This window comes from Caretta caretta, chromosome 27, assembly GCF_965140235.1.
Source record: "Caretta caretta isolate rCarCar2 chromosome 27, rCarCar1.hap1, whole genome shotgun sequence".
Lineage (NCBI taxonomy): Eukaryota > Metazoa > Chordata > Testudines > Cheloniidae > Caretta > Caretta caretta.
In genome coordinates, this window is record NC_134232.1 from 79,691 (window position 1) to 100,595 (window position 20,905).

The 20,905-nt window shown below is 52.9% G+C and overlaps 1 protein-coding gene across 1 annotated transcript in view; it reads left to right on the forward strand.

The window, feature by feature from the left end:
• The first annotated feature begins 519 nt into the window (after positions 1–519).
• Positions 520–20,905, forward strand: part of LOC125626854 (vasoactive intestinal polypeptide receptor 1-like) — a 73,517-nt gene continuing 53,131 nt past the window's right edge. The window contains exons 1-2 of the mRNA XM_075123548.1: positions 520–836; positions 12,433–12,556. Coding sequence (XP_074979649.1) covers positions 765–836; positions 12,433–12,556 — 196 coding nt within the window. The 5' untranslated portion in view covers positions 520–764. The remainder of the gene's footprint in view (positions 837–12,432; positions 12,557–20,905) is intronic.

Sequence of the window (20,905 nt, forward strand, 5' to 3'; positions counted from 1 at the left end):
GGAACCCCTAGATCACCAGGGAAAGCTTAGAGTGCCGGGGAAGGACTCATGCCTTGTGGGGGGCAGCAGTGGGGGCAGGCCCTGGATTGCACTGGGTAGCGCCCAGCTTGGGAATCCCCCAATCCCTGCACTTTCCATCTAGCCTCCTGCGTGGGGAGGAGGGTGGAGCCTGTCATTCTACCAGATACAGGAGCTGTCACATGCAGTTTCTGGGAGAGAGACCGGCTGGAGCTGGGCAGGGAAGGGGAGCCGGGGCCAGGGCCCAGGGAAGGAGCAAAGGGGCAGGTCGGAGCTGGGTGAACAGCCGGAGCCAGGTGTGTGGGACAGGCACGGGGGCTCGGCTGGAGCAGAGTACAGAGGAAGGAACTGGCAGAAGACTGTGGGGCGAGAAGGGAGGAAGTGGGAGACAGTGTCAGGGCTCAGCAGGACCTGAGGGACTAGGCTGATCTGGTGCACAGGGAGGGCGCAGGGGGAGCTGGGCGTGCAGGGGGAGCTGGGCGTGCAGGGGGAGCTGGGAGCGCAGAGTGAGCTGGGTGTGCAGGGAGCTGGGCATGTAGGGGGAGCTGGGAGCGCAGAGGGAGCTGAGCGTGCAGAGGGATCTGCGTGCCAGGGCCATCACTGAGGCCAGGTGCCTTGATTACACTTGGTGGATCCCATCAGAGAAGGAGCAGAGGCAGGGACATAAAAGAGGAGCTGGACTGATCCCCTGTCCTCCGTGGACTGACCCCCAGAAGCAGGGGGAGAAGCAGCTCCCTGCTCCAGAGATGCGGAGAACATGGCAGCCCTTTGGGGTCTGGCGGCTGCTGCTCCTGCTGGTAGCGATCCCACTCACACCGGTAAGTGCAGTGCCAAGGCCGCAAAATCTCCCCCCTGCTCCCACCCCAGGCCAGTGCTCCCGGCCGAGGATCCTGGCCGCAGGAGGCAGGGGAGGGCCTGTGATGGGTGGGAGGGGCAGCACCTACGCTGGCAGACGGAGTTGCGTTAGCCACCCACTCTCAGCACTGAGTGGTGTGGTGCCACAGGGCAGCCAGTGCCAGATTGGCTTCCATTTCTGTGCCTACCAGTCCCCAGGGCTTAATTTGTGCCAGGGCCTGGCAGTTCATAGCCCCAGCACCTCCGGGCCTGGCAGTTCAGAGCCCTGGCACCTCTTTCAGTCCCTCTGCCACAGGGGTTCTTCAGGCTGTTTCCTCCCCAGAGCAGCACTTAAAAGTGGATGAGCAAGGAGAGCAGGGCTCGCCCTGGGGCTCCCCAGTGGGATGGGAGAGGTCTGCATGCCCTGGGGCAGCTCCCCAAGAGCCCTCTGCCAGGCGGGGCCTGCCCCGCTCTCTGATTCAGTTGCCCACCGTCCCCTCCCTGGGCATTCTGGAGCAGGTTGCAGTGATGGGTTAGCTGGGAAGTCTCTGAAATACCAGCTCAGCAGCAGGTTTGGAGCCGGACAGGCAAAGAGACACTTTCAGTTTCGCCCTGCAGTGCGCAGAGAGTCTTCTCTTTCAAGGAACAAAAGACTTCCCCCTCCCCTGCACCACCCCACTAGAGAGGTGATGAGCCCGGAGCTGGGCTTGCCAGGGCTAGGTGCGCGCCGGGGGCTCTGAGCCAAGGCTGCCCCTTTGTGCGCTGGCTAATGTGATGATGGTGAAGTGAGGCGGAATTCACTGGATAGAAACAAACCTACCACTAAGGTCTCAGGCAGGGGCTGCCAGCAACATCCCAGTGAGCTCGGGAGCCGCTGGCCCCTGGGCCCAAGGGAGGGGGTGGAAGGAGTGGGGCAGTGAGTAGCAGCTGGCACTGCCAGGCTCCTACAGAAAGCCTGTACTGGCAGCTGCTTCTGCCCTCTCTGGAGGCAAGCCCTCTGCTCCTGCCTGAATTACTCCTGACCCTCCCCAGGGACTTCGGGAGTCATAACTTGAGACTCCTTTGACCCCATCTCTCATCTGATCCCCATCCTGGAAGTACCTGGGCATCTTGCAGACTGTAATGTATTTAGCCTCACCCTCCCATCCCCACCCCAGGGGCCAGCAAGGGTGTTCTCCCCATTGCATAGATGGGAACTAAGGCCCAGAGACACCAAAGCAGGTAGGCTCTGAACTCCCACCTAATTAGGCACCTAATTACCTTTGGCTCTGGGCCAGAGTGACTTGGCCAAGGTCATGCAGGGAGTCTGTTTCAGAGTGGGAAACTGAACACGGGTCTCCTGAGCCCTAGGCTAGCAGCGAAATCCCAGCTTCTTCTGTCCTGTCTGTCCCTGCCTCCCTCCCAGGCAGAGGTACTTGAGTTCACCTGAGCAAAGGACAGCCTCTCCTGTCTCACCCCCCAACCCCGTCAACCTCCATAGCCCTGCCTGGAGGGGGAGCAAACTGGGAGGAGAAGGTTCAGCACAGGCATCCTGCACACCAGAGGGGCGCTGGATGACCGGCTCCACATCAGCCCAGCTCTGCCTGCCAAACCCTCCCCACTTCGCCCTTTGGGATGGCCCCCAGGCAGCACCTGCCCGCCCCCCCCCCCCCCCCATAGGGGCACAGGATGGGGAAGCACCATGGACCCCCATCCTGCTGGCAGCATCCACCCAGGTCCAGCGCAAAGGACACTACGATTCCAGGGCTGGCCAGGGGAGGGGGATGCTGCAGCAATGGGCATGACTAGCTCTCTATTCTCAGCTTGGTTTGGGCTCCTCAGGTCTTGGGCAGACTCCCCTGGGAGCCAGGACCTGCTTTACTTTTCACACAGTCCCCCTGCTCCTGGGGCCAAGTCCCCCTTGGCCTAAAGCCCCTGCAAGCTGCTGTGGTGGTGGAGAGAGGAACGCCCCTGGGCGAGGGGGGTCCCCCACCTTCCTGTCCCCACCTACTCCCAGGCCCCAGCGCAGGGGGCTGTCAGAGTGGATGGAGCAGGGTAGGAAGAGGGCGTGGGGGGACACACTGCAATCCGGAGAGTCTCTGCTCCTCAGTGTCCATTGGGGCCCTGGGAAGCAGCACATCAGCGAGAGCTGCCCTGACATGCTCTAATGGCACCAGAGCCCGCGTTAGACCCCAAAGGGGCGGCATGAAGGTGCCCCCTTAGCCTCCTCCCCAGATGCCCTGTGAACTGGGGCCCCTGCGTGTGTCAGCACCACAGCTGCCTGCTTTAGGCACAGCCTCACGGTAACCGTGCTGAGCCGAACCATGCTGTAGCCCAGCCCAGCCAGTGCTAATGGGCAGGGTTGTTACCTGCAGGGCCAGGTCTGGAGACCATGGGCCACCTGGAATCTCTGTTACAGGGGCCAACGTGTGGAGCAGGAAGGGCCTTTCTTGGCTCCTGGCTCTGCCTGGCTATTGCTGCTGCTCCATTCCTCAGCGCTGACCCCGACTCTCACGGTGTCCCCATCCCGGAGCCCATAAGGGAGGGCAGGGTCCCAGGCTGGGAACATAGTCAGGTGGTGTGTTGAACGTCTGAACCCTAACCCTGAACCTAGTGCCCCTGGCAACCAGGGACTCCCCTGCCCCCAATTCCCTGGTGTTTCGCCTGCACATTCATCCCCCCAGGGAGCAGACCCTGCCCATCACACTGTAGTGAAGCTGTCTGTGGGATGCAGATGGGCTCCAGGGGCAGACTGCACCCCCGCCCCTTGCCTAGAGATACAGGCACTGCCAAGGGGAGGCCTGGAGTGGAATGGAAGAGGGGGAGAGGAGAGCACTGAATGGAGCCTGCTGTCTCCAAATGGGGCAGATTCTGCAGTGGGGTCAGTGTCTGAATGTGGGGCTCAGGTGTCCTATCTGGGTGCCTGGCGCAGCAGCTAGGAGACCAAACAGCCTGATGGGGCTGTCCCATGTGCCGCTGCAGAGGTGCTCCCCGGCAACCCCATGTGCCTGCTGTGCCCCTTTAGAGCAGGTGGGGAGGGGTGCGGGGGCAGAATCGTGGCTCCCCCCCAGCTATGCCAGTCAGCACAGCTGTGGTGTTCTGCTTCGCTGCAACTCTATGTCCCCAGCACACAACTAACGCCAGAAGAAAGGCACAGGGAGGGAGCCATGCCATGGAGGCCTGTCTCTGAGGTGCAGTGTCTTACCCATCATGCTTTGCTCAGGGCTGTGACTAAAGGCCCAAGCTAGCTCTTGGGTACCCAAGGCCACTAGACCTGAAAGCAGTCTGTGAATTCAGGAAAGTCCAATGTGAAGTGCTGTCAGGTCCTCTTAACCCTAACCCTGAAACCTAAGGTCTCTTTGACTCCAACACTAATCCAGCTGGAGTTACTTTAAAATGACCCAAACCCGAACTTTCTCAGTAACCTTAACTCTGCCTCCAGCCAATAACTCTGCTGCCATCCTCACCCTGACCTTTATGTTTTAGTAACAGAGCTGCAGAGGTGACTCACAGTTATGCATGGCTGATGCTGAGAGCTGGGATCGCCTCTCTTAGGGTGATTCCCCTGCTCTCCTTTGGCGAGAGAGAATTCAGCCCCTATGCCAAACTATCGCTGTCAGGATGAGGAACCCCAGGAGCAATCACAACAGCGGTTGCTGGCAGCCCTGAGAAATGTGTGCTTGCAACAGCCGCACGTCTAGACTGCACAGCAGAACACGGAGAGCACTAACACATTCCTGGAGGGAGGGCAGTTGTATTGCATTTGCAAATTCCAGCTTGGTTTCTGCACCTGACAATCCCAGCATTAGAGACAGAGAATGTCGTCCCCCCCCCACCGCAAAGGGACACTTGCTGAATTACCCCAGGGCAAACTCAGCAGCAGCTCCTTCCCGGAAATGACAGTTGAGAGCAATTGCTAATAGAAAGAGAGAACAAGTTTCCGAAGCAAGGCCACTGGGTGCTCGCTGCCTCTAAGACTTGGAGCAGTCGCAGCAGGACGTGTGCATGTAGGTCAAGCAGATGCCATGGTGCTGTACAATGTGGGGAGTCCTTCTAGGGCTGGATCCCACGGGGTGCTCAGCAGCCCCTGGCGGTGCTGAGAAGTCTCAGCTCCCATTGGTTTAGGTGCAAACTGCGGGAGCTCAGCACTGTGCAGGATCAGGCCCGCGATAAGGAAGACCCCCACCTGACTTTCCCCCTCTCTGGAGTCTCTGCACAGCTGGGTTGAGATGAGATCAGAGTGACAGCTCGGCCCTAGCCCCATAGGTCACGTTGTGAGAGCCTGTCAGCTGTCTGCTCAACATGCTGACACAGGGCTCTGAGCAGCCTCTGAAGCTCTGGAGACAACTTCCATCCCCATGAACAGAGATGGAAAATGCTGAGCTGGTGAAGGATCCAGCCACATATTTTGAACACACCCATCACCATGATGTCTGGGAGCAAACAATTTCACCTGTGCAAACCTCCCAGAAGTCCACAGGGCTTAACTTAATTCTTTATAAGCAAGGCTGGGTTACCTTCCTGATCACTGTAGTCTAATCCCAAAGGACACGTTGCAAGGTGTGGTTCAGCATGATTCAGAGGATCATTGAACTCAACCATTTCCCCTGCCCCCCAAACATTAAACCATGGTTGAGGTTCCATGAACCAGTCCAGCCTCCCGTTCACACATGCAGACCGCTGAACCTGAGCATTCACCCACTAGCATACAAAGACCCCGTGACCAAAAGATAGCTATCCACTGCGACGAAACTGTAGCTTCCTCTCAGAACCATGCGCAAGCACTTTATGCCAGCCTCTCAGTCACGCGGAGTTGTGAGAATCTGGTTTTTCACACAGCTGTGCACAAAATTCACCAGTTCCTTCCAGACTACTGGGATCTAGCAAGAGACTCGGAATCTGCCCTGACATGCACACAAAGCACGATACTACCCGCTGCTTCCAGTGGGCAAACAGAAAGGCAGGTTGAGAGCACAGTTGCACCCAGAATATGCAGCAACTGCCTAGTGGGTTTGAACTCCTCGTCCTTGAGTCCTAGGGAGACTGTGTGCTCCCAGAAGCCACCAAGGGAGTACATGAGAGTTCCTGAGAGTGCCCAGCTTTGTACCATAGAAACATGTCCAAACTACAGTATTTTCCTACTGAGCAAAATAATTCCAGGCACTGATAATTAGACAAATATAATGAACATTGACTTAAACAGACCTCTCACACCAGATCATAAAATGACAGCTTTTCTATAAAAGCAGGAATTGTATGTGCCATAATGAACGAGGCAACTGGATGCCACAGAACAAATAACGTACTCAGACTGTAAGCTCTATGCAGAAGGACTGTCTCTTGGTTTGTATTTGGACAGCACCTCACACAATGGCATCCTAGTCCATGGTGATACAACTAATCATGTAGTCAGCTATCCATATTTGCCATGCTAAAAAGGCACATAGTATAAATGCCTGGTCCAACTCCCATTAAAGTCAGCAGAAAGAGGCTTATTATTGATTTAGGTGGAAGCTGGATCTGCCCATAAAATACTAGAGCAGGGGCAGAGTTAAGGTTGTTTGGACGCTGCTCAGAGAGATGGTGTCTCTGTGTGAACTGGACGCTAGACCGGTGTCAAAACTGTTGATGGAACCTTATGATATCCTTAGTCTTTAATGTTTGAGGGAGTTCATGGCTGTGCTCAGTGGCCCCATATGTCTGCTCCAGAACTGCACACAGCAACCATAACTGTAGCTAAGTTTTTGCATGGGAATTGCCTTTGTTGTTTGTAAAGTAGCATGCCAGGTGCCTCTTGTTTTGAGTGTGTGTGTCTGCAGGAAGCTTGAGCACTGGCTAATGCTTTCTGCGTCGGGGTGCAGAGGTTTTCCTAGAGCAGCTATGATGGTTTAACCCAGGGGTTCCCAAGCCTTTTCTTTCTGAGCCACCCCCACCTCCCAACCATGCTATAAAAACTCCACGGCCCAGCTGTGCCATAACAACTGTTTCTCTGCATATGAAAGCCAGGGATGGCATTAGGGGGTAGCAAGCAGGGCAGTTGCCCAGGGCCTCATGCCACAGAGGGCACTGTGAAACTAAGTTGCTCAGGCTTTGGCTTCAGCCCCGGGTGGTGGGGCTTGGTGCCCCAGGCAGCAGTCCCATGCAGCTGGACTTCAGCTTCCTGCCCTGGGCCCTAGTGAGTCTAACACTGGCCATGCTTGGTGAACCCCCTGAAATCTGCTCACCGCCTCCTAGGGGGCCCCAGACCCTTGGTTGAGAACCATTGGTTTAACCAACTCCTCAGCTCCTCAGTCTCCAGTCCTGGCTCCTTAGCTCTGTCTGCCTCCAGGCCCCAGCCAGTCTCCTTTTTCACTGGCTGCAGCCCACCATAGCTGTACACTCCATTCTCCTCCCTTTGCGAAGGTCTATGGGAGGGAGTCCTGCGCAGCCCGGCTCTCTAAAGTCCCCAAGCAGGTTTCCCTTGTGATGGACCTTAGCCATTCCATGTGGTCAAAAGTGCCTCCACATCAGAACTTCACTGTCTCTGGCTCTGTCCAAACCCCCAGTTCAGCAGCCCCCTTGTCCCAATGACCTCATCTCCCAGCTCCTGGAATGCTGAGATAGTGATTCAGTGTCCCTGGGTACCCCCTGCTGGGAAACGTTTGGAATGTCTGAAATGCTGTACGAAAACCTGCTTAGCAGGATTCAAAGAGGGATTGGACATGTCTATGGATCCCTGAGCTCTCCTGTGTTATTGCAGTTAGTGCTAGCACAGAGCATCCGCAGGGAGCTAAAGACTCCTGCTCTAAGATCTCATAGAATCATAGAAATGTCAGGCTGGAAGGCACTTTGAGAGGTCAAGTCCAGCCCCCAGTGCTGTGGCAGAACCAGCTAAACCTCAACCATCCCTGACAGGGATTTGCCCAGCTTGCTTCCAATAGTTGGGAGTACACGATCTCCCTTGGTGGTCCTAGTTACAACGTTTTCCCTAATAGCTAACCTACACCTCCCTTTCTGCATTATGTCTTGTCCTACCTTCAGTGGAGATGGAGAACAATTGATGTGGATAAATTGGAGAGAGTCCAGCGAAGGGCAACAAAAATGATTAGGGGTCTGGAACATATGAGTTATGAGGAGAGGCTGAGGGAACTGGGATTGTTTAGCCTGCAGAAGAGAAGAATGAGGGGGGATTTGATAGCTGTTTTCAACTACCTGAAAGGGGGTTCCAAAGAGGATGGCTCTAGACTGTTCTCAATGGTATCAGAAGACAGAACGAGGAGTAATGGTCTCAAGTTACAGTGGGGGAGGTTTAGATTGGATATTAGGAAAAACTTTTTCACTATGAGGGTGGTGAAACACTGGAATGCGTTACCTAGGGAGGTGGTAGAATCTCCTTCCTTAGAGGTTTTTAAGGTCAGGCTTGACAAAGCCCTGGCTGGGATGATTTAACTGGGAATTGGTCCTGCTTTGAGCAGGGGGTTGGACTAGATGACCTTCTGGGGTCCCTTCCAACCCTTATATTCTATGATTCTATGATTCTATGATTCTATGATCACCATCCTACTTATAACAGCCCTTAACACATTGGCAGACTGTTATCAGGTCCCTCCTCAGTCTTTTTTTCTCAGGACAAAACATGCCCAGTTTTCTCAACCTTTCCTCAGAGGTCAGGTTTGCTAAACCTTTGATCATTTTTGTTGCTCTCCTCTGAACTCTCTCCAATTTGTCCACATCTTTCCTAAAGCGTAGTGCCCAGAACTGGATGCAGTACTCCAGCTGGGGCCTCACCAGTGCCGAGTAGAGTGACAGAATTACCTTCTGTGTCTTACATACAACACTCCTGTTAATACATCTCAGAATTGTATTCGTCTTTTTTGCAGCTGTATCACTTTGACGACTTGCATTCAGTTTGTGGTCCACCACAAGCCCCTGACCCTCTCCAGCACTACTACCACCTACTCAGTTATTCCCCAGTTTGCTGTTGTGCATGTGGTTTTTCCTTACTAAGTCAAGTACTTTCCCCTTGTCTTTATTGAATTTCATCTTGCTGAATTCAGACCAATTCTCCAATTTGTCAAGGTCATTTTGAATTCTAAACCTGTCCTCCAAAGTGCTTGCGACCCCTCCCAGCTTGGTGTCATCTGCAGATTTTATAAGCATATTCTCCACTCCATTATCCAAGTCATTAATGAAAATATTAAATAGTACCGGACTGACCTGTCAGGGACTGACACCCCCACCCCGGGACCCCATTAGATACACCCTCCCAATTTGATAGCAAACCATTGGTAACTACTCTTTGAGTACTTGTGGCACCTTAGAGACGAACTAATTTATTTGAGCATAAGCTTTCGTGAGCTACAGCTCACTTCATCGGATGCATACTGTGGAAACTGCAGAAGACGTTATATACACAGAGACCATGAAACAATACCTCCTCCCACCCCACTCTCCTGCTGGTAATAGCTTATCTAAAGTGATCACTCTCCTTAATTACCAGCAGGAGAGTGGGGTGGGAGGAGGTATTGTTTCATGGTCTCTGTGTATATAATGTCTTCTGCAGTTTCCACGGTATGCATCCGATGAAGTGAGCTGTAGCTCATGAAAACTTATGCTCAAATAAATTGGTTCGTCTCTAAGGTGCCACAAGTACTCCTTTTCTTTTTGCAAATACAGACTAACACGGCTGTTACTCTGAAAACTACTCTTTGAGTATGTTCTTTCAACCAGTTGGGCACCCAACTTATAGTAATTTCATCGAGACCACATCTCCCTAGTTTACTTATGAGACCGTCATGCGGAACTGTGTCAAAAGCGGCACTAAAATCAAGGTATATCACGGCTACTGCTTCCCCCCCCCCCACTAGGTCATTGATCCTATCAAAGAAGGAAATTAAGTTGGTTTGATAAATCTATGCTGGGTGTTCCTTATAACTGTATTATCCTCCAGGTTCTTACAAATTGATTGTTTAATAATTTGCGCCATGTTTGCGCTTCTCTAGTCTTCTGAGACCTCTCCCATCCTCCAGGACTTCTCAAAGATAATTGCTAAAGGCTCCGAGATTTGCTTTGGCTAGTTTCTGAAGTAACCTAGGATTAATTTCATCAGGTCCTGCTGACTTGAATACATCCCACTTATCCAAATATTCTTTAACCTGTTCTTTACGTATTTTGGCTTGCATTCCTTCCCCTTGGTTGTCAATATTAATTTTTAATAAATAAATTTGTGAGTCTCTAAGGTGCCACAAATACTCCTGTTCTTTTTGCGGATACAGACTAACACAGCTGCTACTCTGAAACCTGTCAATATTAATTGTGTTGAGTATCTGGTCACAATTAACTTTTTAGTGAAGCCTGAAGCAGAATAGGCATTAAGCACCTCAGCCTTCTTGATGTCAATTATTAGTTTTCCTAAGTAGAGGACCTACATTTTCCTTTGTCTTTCTCTTGCTCCTAATGTATTTAAAGAACCTCTTCTTGTTGCCTTTTATGTTCCTGGCTGGGTGTAACTCATTTTGTGCCTTAGCCTGTCTGATTTTGTCCCTACATACTGGTGCTGTTCTTTTATACCCCTCCTTATCAATTTGGCCATGTTTCCACTTTTTGCACAGTTTCCTTTTTCCTTTTAAAAGTCATTAATGAAATTTCTAATTGTTTCTAATTGTTAGGGATTATGATGAGATCTTCCTGGGGGCAGATTATCCCACATGTGCTAGGGAGGGATCTCCAACACCTTCCTCTGAAGCATCTGCTGCTGGTGCTGTCAAGAGACAGCATACTGGACTGGGTGGACCTCGGCTCAGATCCAGTCTTGCAATGCACATGTTCCTGTGTAAAACTCAAAAGAAATGAATACTACTTGAAGAGGTGAAATAATTGACCTTATTGACCGCCTGTGCTGCCGTGTGAGTGGCTAATGGCTAGGCCAACACACTAGCTATAGAAACAGAACAGGAGAAAGTCAAATGGTGACACTGCAGAACCAATTAGCAGATGTCCATATGGCCTTAGACCATCTTCCTTTCAGTTTCTGCTGAGTGCAAGGGCTAATTCACTATCTATCTATCTATCTATCTATCTATCTATCTATCTATCTATCTATCTATCTATCTCAAGTACTTCTATTATTACTGTTACCATAGTATCTGAGTGCCTCATGCTCTGTACCATATTGACCCTCAATTTGAGGCATGGCAGGGCTAATCTGGGCACTCAGTTTGAGATACCTAAGGACTGATTTCCGAAGCACTGAACCCTGGCCTCTCTGACATCATGGGAGCTGTGGATGCTTTAGTGCCTCTGAAACACCGGGCCTGAGGTGTCTTGGTTGGGGGGGCAGAATTCTTGGACATTTTTCAAACATTGGCCTTACTCTTTTTGAACCTCAGTTCTCCCACTGTAAAAATAGATGGGGAAAAATCAGCGCAATCATATTAATAAAGATGCAAGCGCCCAAGGAGGTTGAATGGGCATTTCCTATCTTCTGCGTGCTTAACTTCGCAACCTGCCTACTGTTCTCTCCTTTGGCGCAGAGCAGATTTTGTGAATTGCTTTGGGAGGCTTAGGGATGTGGGAGGCTATGTAACTGTACAATCTCATTAAAGGTTTATAACCTTCCTGTCCTTTAAAAAAATGTGCCAGCAATGGACTTTCCTAGAATGATCCTGAAATCCAAATGTGTCTGAGCGTTCTCTCCCAGATGTCTCACTATCCTGTACATTCAGCACTTGTCCAGATGACAGAGGCTGAAACTTTAATGAATCCCCTGTGCCTGCACTGCAGAGACACTTTCCCACTGGTTTGTCTTGGAATAAGAGAAAGGTTTTGCCTTCCTACAACCACCCAGGTGTCTCCTCTTCAAATCTGTTAAAATGGACAGGACCAAGAACTAGGAAATCTATTGCAGGGAACAACCCTGTCCTGGCTGACAGAGGAGTGCAAGAGACATGTCCTAATAGTTTTTTCTGTCTCTAATACATTTTGTTCTCTTGTTCTGTTTCAAATACTTTGCTGTCTGTCCATCCCCCCCACCCCCGTCCCCCCGGTAAGGGGCTCAAATGGCTCCATATTGAAAGCACAGTTCGTCTGTATGGCACCATGGCTCTCAGAGGAGACTTCTTAAACACAGTGCTGATAATAGCTCACCTTAATTGATCACTCTCATTATAGTGTGCATGGCAACACCCATTTTTTCATGTTCTCTGTGTATATATATATACATCTTCCTACTGTATTTTCCACTGCATGTATTCAATGAAGTGGGTTTTAGCCCACGAAAGCTTATGCTCAAATAAATTTGTTAGTCTCAAGGTGCCACAAGGACTCCTCGTTCTTTTTGCTGATACAGACTAACACGGCTACCACTCTGAAACCTGTCAGAGAGGATTGTAAATGATGATTGCCATGTTTGCCATGTTTGTTAACTGTGTTCACCAGGCAAAAACCGTAAAGCGTATGACAAAATCAGGGCTAACAGGTGCACCGCGAGGACTGCCTGGGGCTGGGGCTAGCGGAAATATGACACACAGGAATATTTTGTCCTTGAACAGAAGGCACAGGTGTGTTAAGAGTGAAAGCCCTTTAACACCCTGTGTTCTGGTGTCTGTCCGTTTCCTCTTGAAGGTGCAGACGACCCACCCGGAGTGCTCCATCATTCTGCATTTACAGGAACGAGAGGCTGAGTGTCTGGAAACAATCAGGAGTGAAAACCAAAGCAACGAGTCTCCAGAGCCTTCCAGCTGGAAAGGTGAGTGAGTTCCAGCACCACTGGGCATTCCTGAAGCCTCTCTGACAGGGGCGAGGTCTCTAGTGGAGAAGGGAGGGACTTGACTCCAATGCTTAACAAATGCTTGGGGAAAAGAAAGCCTCAGTGAAAGTTTCACCAACACTGGCCCCTGGGTGAAGATTTGCAGTATACGTTGGAAACTCCAACAAGGCCTCCAGAAAAGCAGGGTGAAACAGACTTGACATTCCAGATATTTTAAAGTAAAAGAACCAAGGATCTTATAGTGCTGATTTTTAACTCCTTAAACTTCAACAAGGACAAGTGCAGAGTCCTGCACTTAGGACAGAAGAATCCAATGCACCGCTACAGACTAGGGACCAAATGGCTAGGCAGCAGTTCTGCAGAAAAGGGCCTAGGGGTTACAGTGGACGAGAAGCTGAATATGAGTCAACGGTGTGCCCTTGTTGCCAAGAAGGCCAATGGCATTTTGGGATGTATAAGTAGGGGCATTGCCAGCAGATCGAGGGACGTGATCGTTTTCCTCTATTCCCCACATTCGTGAGGCCTCATTTGGAGTACTGTGTCCAGTTTTGGGCCCCACAGTACATGAAGGATGTGGAAAAATTGGAAAGAGTCCAGCGGAGGGCAACAAAAATGATTAGGGGACTGGAACATGAGTTATGAGGAGAGGCTGAGGGAACTGGGGATGTTTAGTCTGCAAAAGAGAAGAGTGAGGGGCGATTTGATAGCTGCTTTCAACGACCTGAAAGGGGGTTCCAAAGAGGATGGCTCTAGACTGTTCTCAGTGGTAGCAGATGACAGAACAAGGACTAATGGTCTCAAGTTGCAGTGGGGGAGATTTAGGTTGGATATTAGGAAAAAAGGGTGGTGAAACACTGGAATGCGTTACTTAGGGAGCTGGTGGAATCTCCTTCCTTTGAAGTTTTTAAGGTCAGGCTTGACAAAGCCCTGGCTGGGATGATTTAATTGGCGATCGGTCCTGCTTTGAGCAGGGGGTTGGACTAGATGACCTCCTGAGGTCCCTTCCAACCTTGATATTCTGTGATTCTATGATTCTTAGGAGAAAGAAAGCATTTATTTGCTCTTGGATTTGGGTTCAAGTGTTCATGTTCTGCTTTTTAAACAAACACTGCAAACCAGGGGGTAGGAGGCAGTAAAAGCATCTGTCTGTCTACTGCAGAGAGGGTAGGGTGCATAGACAGGTGCCCTTTAACCTCCAGACCATGGGCGGCAGGTGAAGCTTCCACTCCGGGAGGCTAGCTTCCCATCCCACCTCTTCCACCCATGGCCCCGCCCCACCCCAGGCTCCACCCCTTTCCCCACTTGGCCCCCTCTCCGCTCACTGTGTGCGTCCCTCCTCTCCTCCCAGGGCTGATTGTTCCAGCATTTGTTTGCTAGCAAGGATTAAAACATGAACAGCTGTACTAGTATATTGGGCTGGTTACATTATTTATAGTTTTCAGAGTAGCAGCCTGTTAGTCTGTATCCTCAAAAAGAAAAGGAGTACTTATGGCACCTTAGAGACTAACAAATTTATTTGAGCATAAGCTTTCGTGAGCTACAGCTCACTTCATGGGACGCATGCCGTGGAAAATACAGGGGGGAGATTTTATATACACAGAGAACATGAAACAATGGGTGTTACCATACACACTGTAATGAGAGTGATCAGGTAAGGTAAAAAGAAAAGGAGTACTAGTGGCACCTTAGAGGCTAACCAATTTATTTGAGCATAAGCTTTCGTGAGCTACAGTTTCATCGGATGAAGTGAGCTGTAGCTCACGAAAGCTCATGCTCATATAAATTGGTTCGTCTCTAAGGTGCCACTAGTACTCCTTTTCTTTTTGCGAATACAGACTAACACGGCTGTTACTCTGAAACAGGTAAGGTAAGCTATTACCAGCAGGAGAGAAAAAAAACCAACACCTTTTGGAGTGATAATCAAGGTGGGCCATTTCCAGCAGTTGACAAGAACGTGTGAGGAACAGTAGGAAGGGGGGGAATAAACATGGGGAAATAGTTTTACTTTGTGTACCCATCCACTCCCAGTCTCTATTCAAGCCTAAGTTAATGGTGTCCAGTTTGCAAATTAATGGTAATGTGTGCATTGCAAACCTGCCTGGTTTGTGCTACTATGTTCACCTTCATCCCCAATGGGCAGCCAGGCCAGTGACCCTCAGGGCAGCGGGGCCCCCACTCCCTCCCCGCCCCGCTCACCCAGACAACCCAAACACAACAGTCCCAACCTGCGCTCTGGCTGGATGCCTGCACGCACGCACCACCTGCCCCTTCAGTGCTCACACTCGCCATTGCCTCGGGCGAGCCCTTCCCGGAAGGGAGCTGCTGCCTTGGGGCAGATGGGAGGTGAGTGGGGCCCAAAGCCGGGGCATGCATTGACCCTGGGGCGGGGTTGTCCAGAGCCATTATGGGGGGTTAGGGATAGTACCACGCAGGGATCTGTCCACTCCATGTGTGTGAGAGTGGGGAGCTGTGTCTCCTCCTGCTGGGTGTTTGGGGGAGCTTTGGTTCCCCTCTGGTCTTTGGGGTGTGCTCTGCTCCTAACCTGTCACTCTAGCTGCCCCCCCACTGTTTTTGTGTAGGGGGCTCTGTCCCTGGCCATCCCCCCATCAGTGTGTCTGTTCAGAGAGGGCTCTATCCCAGCCCCTCAGTGGATGTGTAGATTGGAGGAAGGATTTTCTCTGTGACTGCTCCCTCCAGTGTGGTTTTTATGGGGGTGGAGTGCTGGAGAGGAGCAGCCAGGCAGTGGCGGGCTGAGAACGCTGAGCTTTTATATGCGCCATACAGGTTCCAGGGCGGCTGTGGAGGTGGTGTCTGCTACTCAGCTTCCCAGGATCATCAGCAATCTCCCTGGGGAATCCAAGGGACCCGGGAAGCTGAGTAGCAGATACTGCCTCTTCAGCAGCCCGGGAACCTGCATGGCGCATGATAAATAAGCAAAATCTTCCGGCGGAAGCCCACTCCCAGGAGGGAGGGGAAGAGTCGGGGCCACCATGGCCCAGGGGTCTGGCGGCAGGGTCAGTGGTGGCTGCACCAGGGCAGGCTTAGCCCCTCCTGGCCTATTATACCCACCGCCCATGCCCCGGACCCCAGCTCTGTTCCTTGCTCTGGGGACAAGATCTGGCATGTCTGCAGTCCCTTCTCACCAATCCTTCCTCGCACTGGAGCAGGGATGCTCACACTTTCTTGGCCTGGGGCGCTAGTCACGGTGACAGTGTCTCAGGGTGGTGCTAACCCAGAGGGGATTTTACTCACGTCAAGGCATATTCTCATCCCACCCCATCCCTGTGGTATCTGAGCGCCTTCCAGTTGTGCACTACGTGACATGACTAATCTCTGTCCCATGTAGTTCGTCCCCTCCCCATGTGGATAGCAGGAGGGAGGTGGAGTGGGTTGTTCTGGTAGGTCTTTGTTTCAATGTGTCCATGCTGCTGTACGTGTGTCAGAGAAGGCCGGTCAGAGAGGCGTGGCTGGTGTTCAGACCAGGAGGTGGGGAGGTTTCTCTCCTCTGGGAGTTCATTCCAGAGTCTTGGGCTGGCCCCCGAGAGCATTCAAGCTTCCCCCTTGGGGCAGAAAGTTCTGTGGGACCAAAGTAGCAGAGCCATCCTGCGCTGTCTTCATCCCAGAGCTCTCAGCTCTTGTGGATATGCTGGTCCCAGGCCCTGTAGTGCCTTGAAGGTAGGGACTGAGACCTTGAACTTGACTTGCTGTTCTGTGGGAAGCTGATGTAAGAAGCACAGGATTGAGATAGCCCATGTGGCTGAGGAGACGCACTGCAGGACTCTGTGCTAGCTGGAGGATGGCATGGGGACCAAGGGGGAGAAAATACATTCGGGAGGAGGACAATCAAGAGGAACATTGGACTGTGAACAAGCCGATATGGGCAAGAGCCTCACAATCTACTCTGTTACTAGTATTACAACAGCTGCAGCTGAGTCCAGGGCCCTATTGTGCCAGGCGCTGCATGGGGTGAGACGCTCACGGTCTGAACCAACAAAGAGCGGGAGGAGAGCCAGAGACAAAGCAACTTGCAGCAGGTCACCCAGCAGCAAAGCCAGGCTGAGAACGCGGGTCTCTGCAGTATTGCCCCGTGCACCAGATCACGCGGCCCCTAGCGAGCAGTGTGAACTCAACCGGCAGAAGCCCCAGCCCTGCAAACTAACCCAGGCCAAAGGCTGCAGAACATTTTAGGCTCAGAAATGGGGGGGGGGGGTCTGTCCTGGGGTTGCACAGAGAATAAGGGTGAGATCTGAAAGAGAAATTCCTAAAATGACCTCACTGGCTTCTCCAGAAAGGGCCCTGAAGTTCCTCCATTATGAGCTGGATAAAAATGAGATACATTCCTCAGTGTCAGCAAGAGCTCTGGCCTTTTTCCTCTGGGTTTCCACATGGCGGATTCTCTACCCCCAGACAGAGCCTCATTTGGCTCCGACCTCCCCCGCCTTCCTTTGTCATCAGTGGGGTGGTTGAGCTCCTCCAGTTCCTGCCCTCAGGGAGGGAGAGTCACGCGGATGACGGCCTTGTACAATGGGTGTACAGAAGAGGAAAATCATGGTCTGGTGTGAATGTCAGAAAGTTGCCTGCTGAGCCAGAAACGGCCAGACTGCTTGGGGCCTCTCTGAGTGAGCCCAGCCTATGCCTAGAGCGAAGAAGGTGAAAGGCCAAAAGGAAATGCAGCCTCCTGAATCCATCTGGAGCTGACAAGAATCCAAAATATGATCCACTGTTTAGGCAGATTTATTCGTAACCTGTCAGCAGCGCTGCAGCCTGTGAATGACCTCCTGGGGCCGTGTACTCCAGCACAGCTCATTGCAGGGAGACAGCTGAGGACACAGATTCCTAGCTCAGACCACAAGCGCTTCCCTGTGGGTCATATTAAAACCATGTCCTGCAGCCTGGCATAGTCCTACACCACATCCCACAGCCTGACATTGATCGACACTACGTCCTGCTGGCTGACTGAGCCTTACGCCATATCAACACAGCCTCATGCCATGTCCCAAAGCTTGACACAGCCCTACGCCACGCTATGCAGCCTGACACCGACCGACGCCACGTCCTGCAGGCCGACTCAGCCTTATGCCGTGTCCCAGAGGCCTACTCAGCCTTACGCCATGTCCCAAAGCCTGACACAGCCCTACGCCATGTCCCGCAGGCTGACACTGACTGATTGACGCCACATCCTGCAGGTCACCACAGCCCTACGTCACGTCCCGCAGGCTGACACAACCCTGCACCACGTCCTGCAGCCTGACTCCGATCGACACCATGTGCTGCTGACTGACTGAGCCTTATGCCACATTCCGCAGGCCGACACAGCCCTACACCATGTTTCATGGGCTCACACAACCCTGCACTATGTCCCACAGCCTGACATAGCCCTACGCCACATCCTGCGGGCCGACTCAGCCCTATGACACGTCCTGCAGGCTGACACAGCCCTACGACACGTCCTGCAGTCTGACACAGCCTTACACCATGTCCTGCAGCCTGACACAGCCCTACGCCACGTCCTGCAGGCCAACTCAGCCCTATGCCGCATCCTGCAGGCCAACTCAGCCTTACGCCATGTCCCACAGGCCGACACAGCCCCATGCCACATCCCACAAGCTGACCAAAGAGGGAATGTTGTCTCCAAAGGGCACTTCCCTGAAAGCAGTGAGACCAGGGCACTGTCCTGAGCTGCATACTGGTGAGAGATGGTGGATGATGCTTCCCCTCATACAGAGCTATTTAAGGTTGCCAGGGTCCGGTTTTCAACCAGAATGCCTGGTTGAAAAGGGACCCTGGCAGCTCTGGTCAGCACTGCTGACCAGGCCATTAAAAGTCCAGTCAGTGGCGCAGCAGGGCTAAGGCAGGCTCCCTGCCTGCCGTGACTCCACACAGCTCCTAGAAGCAGCGGCATGTTCCCTTGCACTCCGAAGGGGCAGCCAGGGGGCTCTGCACCATGGCTAATGGGAGCTGGAGGGGTGGTGCCTATGGACAGGGCAGTGTGCAGAACTACCTGGCTGCGCCTCGCGTAGGAGCCAGAGAAGGGACATGCTTCTGCTTCCAGGAGCTGCTTGAGGTAAACACCACCCAGAGCCTGCACCCCTCACCCCCTCCCGTGCCCCAGCCCCCTGCCCAAGCCTTGATCCCCCTCCCACCCTCTGAATCCCTCAATCCCACCCTTCAGCACCCCAAAACCCTCATCCCCAGCCCCACCCCAGAGCCCACACCCCCAGCCAGCGTCCTCACCCCCTCCCATACCCAAACCCCCTGAGCCAGCCCAGTGAGAATGAGCAAGTGAGTGAGGATGGAGAGAGCAAGCAACAGAGAGGTGGGGAGAGGAGTAAGCAGGGGGTGGAGCCTCAGATAAGGGGCAGGGCAGGGCAGGGCAGGGGCCGGGCCTTGGAGGAGGGGTGTGGCAAGGGTGTTCAGTTTTGTGCAAGTAGACAGTTGGCAACTCTAGAGCTAATTCCAGATGTCAGAGATGAGGACCATTGAGACCGAGCCACAGGAACATTCAGGAAAGAGAGGAGACACCTGCCCTTCAGCCTGATGATTTAACTGGGAATTGGTCCTGCTTCGAGCAGGGGGTTGGACTAGATGACCTTCTGGAGTCCCTTCTAACCCTTATATTCTATGATTCTATGATTCTATGATTCATCCTGGGCTTAGGAGATGGTGCTGGGCAGCTCTCTGTTCCTGGTTCAACATCACCCAGAGGCTTGAATGGTTCACAGGGGCTAGTGGCGCCCAGCTCAGCCTGTCCATGTACCCTGCTAGGCCTGCTGCAGGGGCTTAGGGGGGTTGCCTCCTTGGTTCTAGCTTTGACCCCCCAGCACAGACCAGTGTAGCCTCAGGCCTGTGACCCAGATGCCATGGTCTCTGGGCCTTGCTGCAGCCAGGAAATAGCTGAGGTGCAGAGTTGCCCCAGCCATGCCTCCTCCTGCCTCCAAGCTGCCCCCGCCTTCCTCTGGCCAAGCTGCCATCTGCCCCAGGATGCCCCCTTTGTGTGTGGGGTTTCTGCAGGGCCTGAACAGAGCTGGAGGGGCATTTACTGGGGGGCTGAGTGGCTGCTTTGTGTCCCCTTGGCCCTGGCGGAAGGGGGCTGCAGGGCAGCCGTGGGTGGAGAGCAGCAGCAGCTGTGCAGGCAGCATCTGGGGAGACAGGGTGCCTTTGTTTGTCACTAGGTGAGTGAAGCCGAGTTAACTCCACTCGGATAAGCCTGCTGTAATTGATGCTCCGGGGCCTGTTTTTGTGTCGAGGGAGAGGGGGCTCCCAGAGTCTGCTCTGCAAATGGCAAAGAGGGGGAATCTAGAAACACAAAGAGTGCCGAGTATAAATAGCTCATGCTAGTCCCCTCCCCCACTGCACCCCCGAGGGCTCACCCTGGGATCACCCTGGATGGAAAGGGGAGAATAGCCCAGCTGGGGGTGGCTTCCTTGGGGGCTCCGCTCCCTAACAAAGCTCCAGGGGTGCTGTGTCCTGGGTTAGTTCCTCTGTCATGGATGCTTGGCAATGCCGCGGCCAATCCCGTTTGGCTCAGTGAGGGGTCCATCCCCCGATTGCCTCACCAGGCTGACAGACGAGGGCAGCGCCTTGGGGGAGTATTGCCAGGCTCTGCTCAGCAGTGTCTGGGTGCCTGCCATGGCTGGCCTATGCAGCTCACCCACAAGCTCCGTGCTCAGCACTGTGCCTTGCCTCGCGGACACAATCTGTCTATGTAATGGGGCCGGCTGGGCGGGAGCGTGTGGTGCTGATGCAGGCACTGGGATCTTAGTGATTTCTGACCCCTGCTAATGGAGTGGGCATTAGTGAGGGGCCCCCAGAGTGGAGAGGGCTAACCGGGCAAAGGGCCCACCCTTCCCCGAGTCTAGTATCACTGAATGACACATGCTCACACATGCATGCATGTATGCTTACACACAAGTGCACACGCATGCATATACAGAAACACGTGAACATAAGTGCATGCACACATGACACACAGACACAGACACACAGTGTTTGTCTGAGTTCATTGTCTCCTCTCCTTCCTTAACCATCCTCCCATCACTCACAGAACAAAGACCAGGCTTATTACGGCAACAAACCTGTCAGCCTTCGCTTACTTGCCCATTGCCTTCATTGCTCCCTGGTGCTCTCCCCTCCCAGCTGTGCAGGCTCTTGGTGGCCGAAGGAAGTGCTGCAGCCGCTTGAAGGGCAGTGATGTCATGGAGAAGGGTCCTAGACAGATGGAGGGGAATTCCTGGGCTCTGTCAGAGCTGCCCCCCTCCCCACCGGATCCTGCTGAACCCTCCCTGCCCAGATTGCCAGTTGCAGGGCTTATGACCCTTCCGAGAAGTA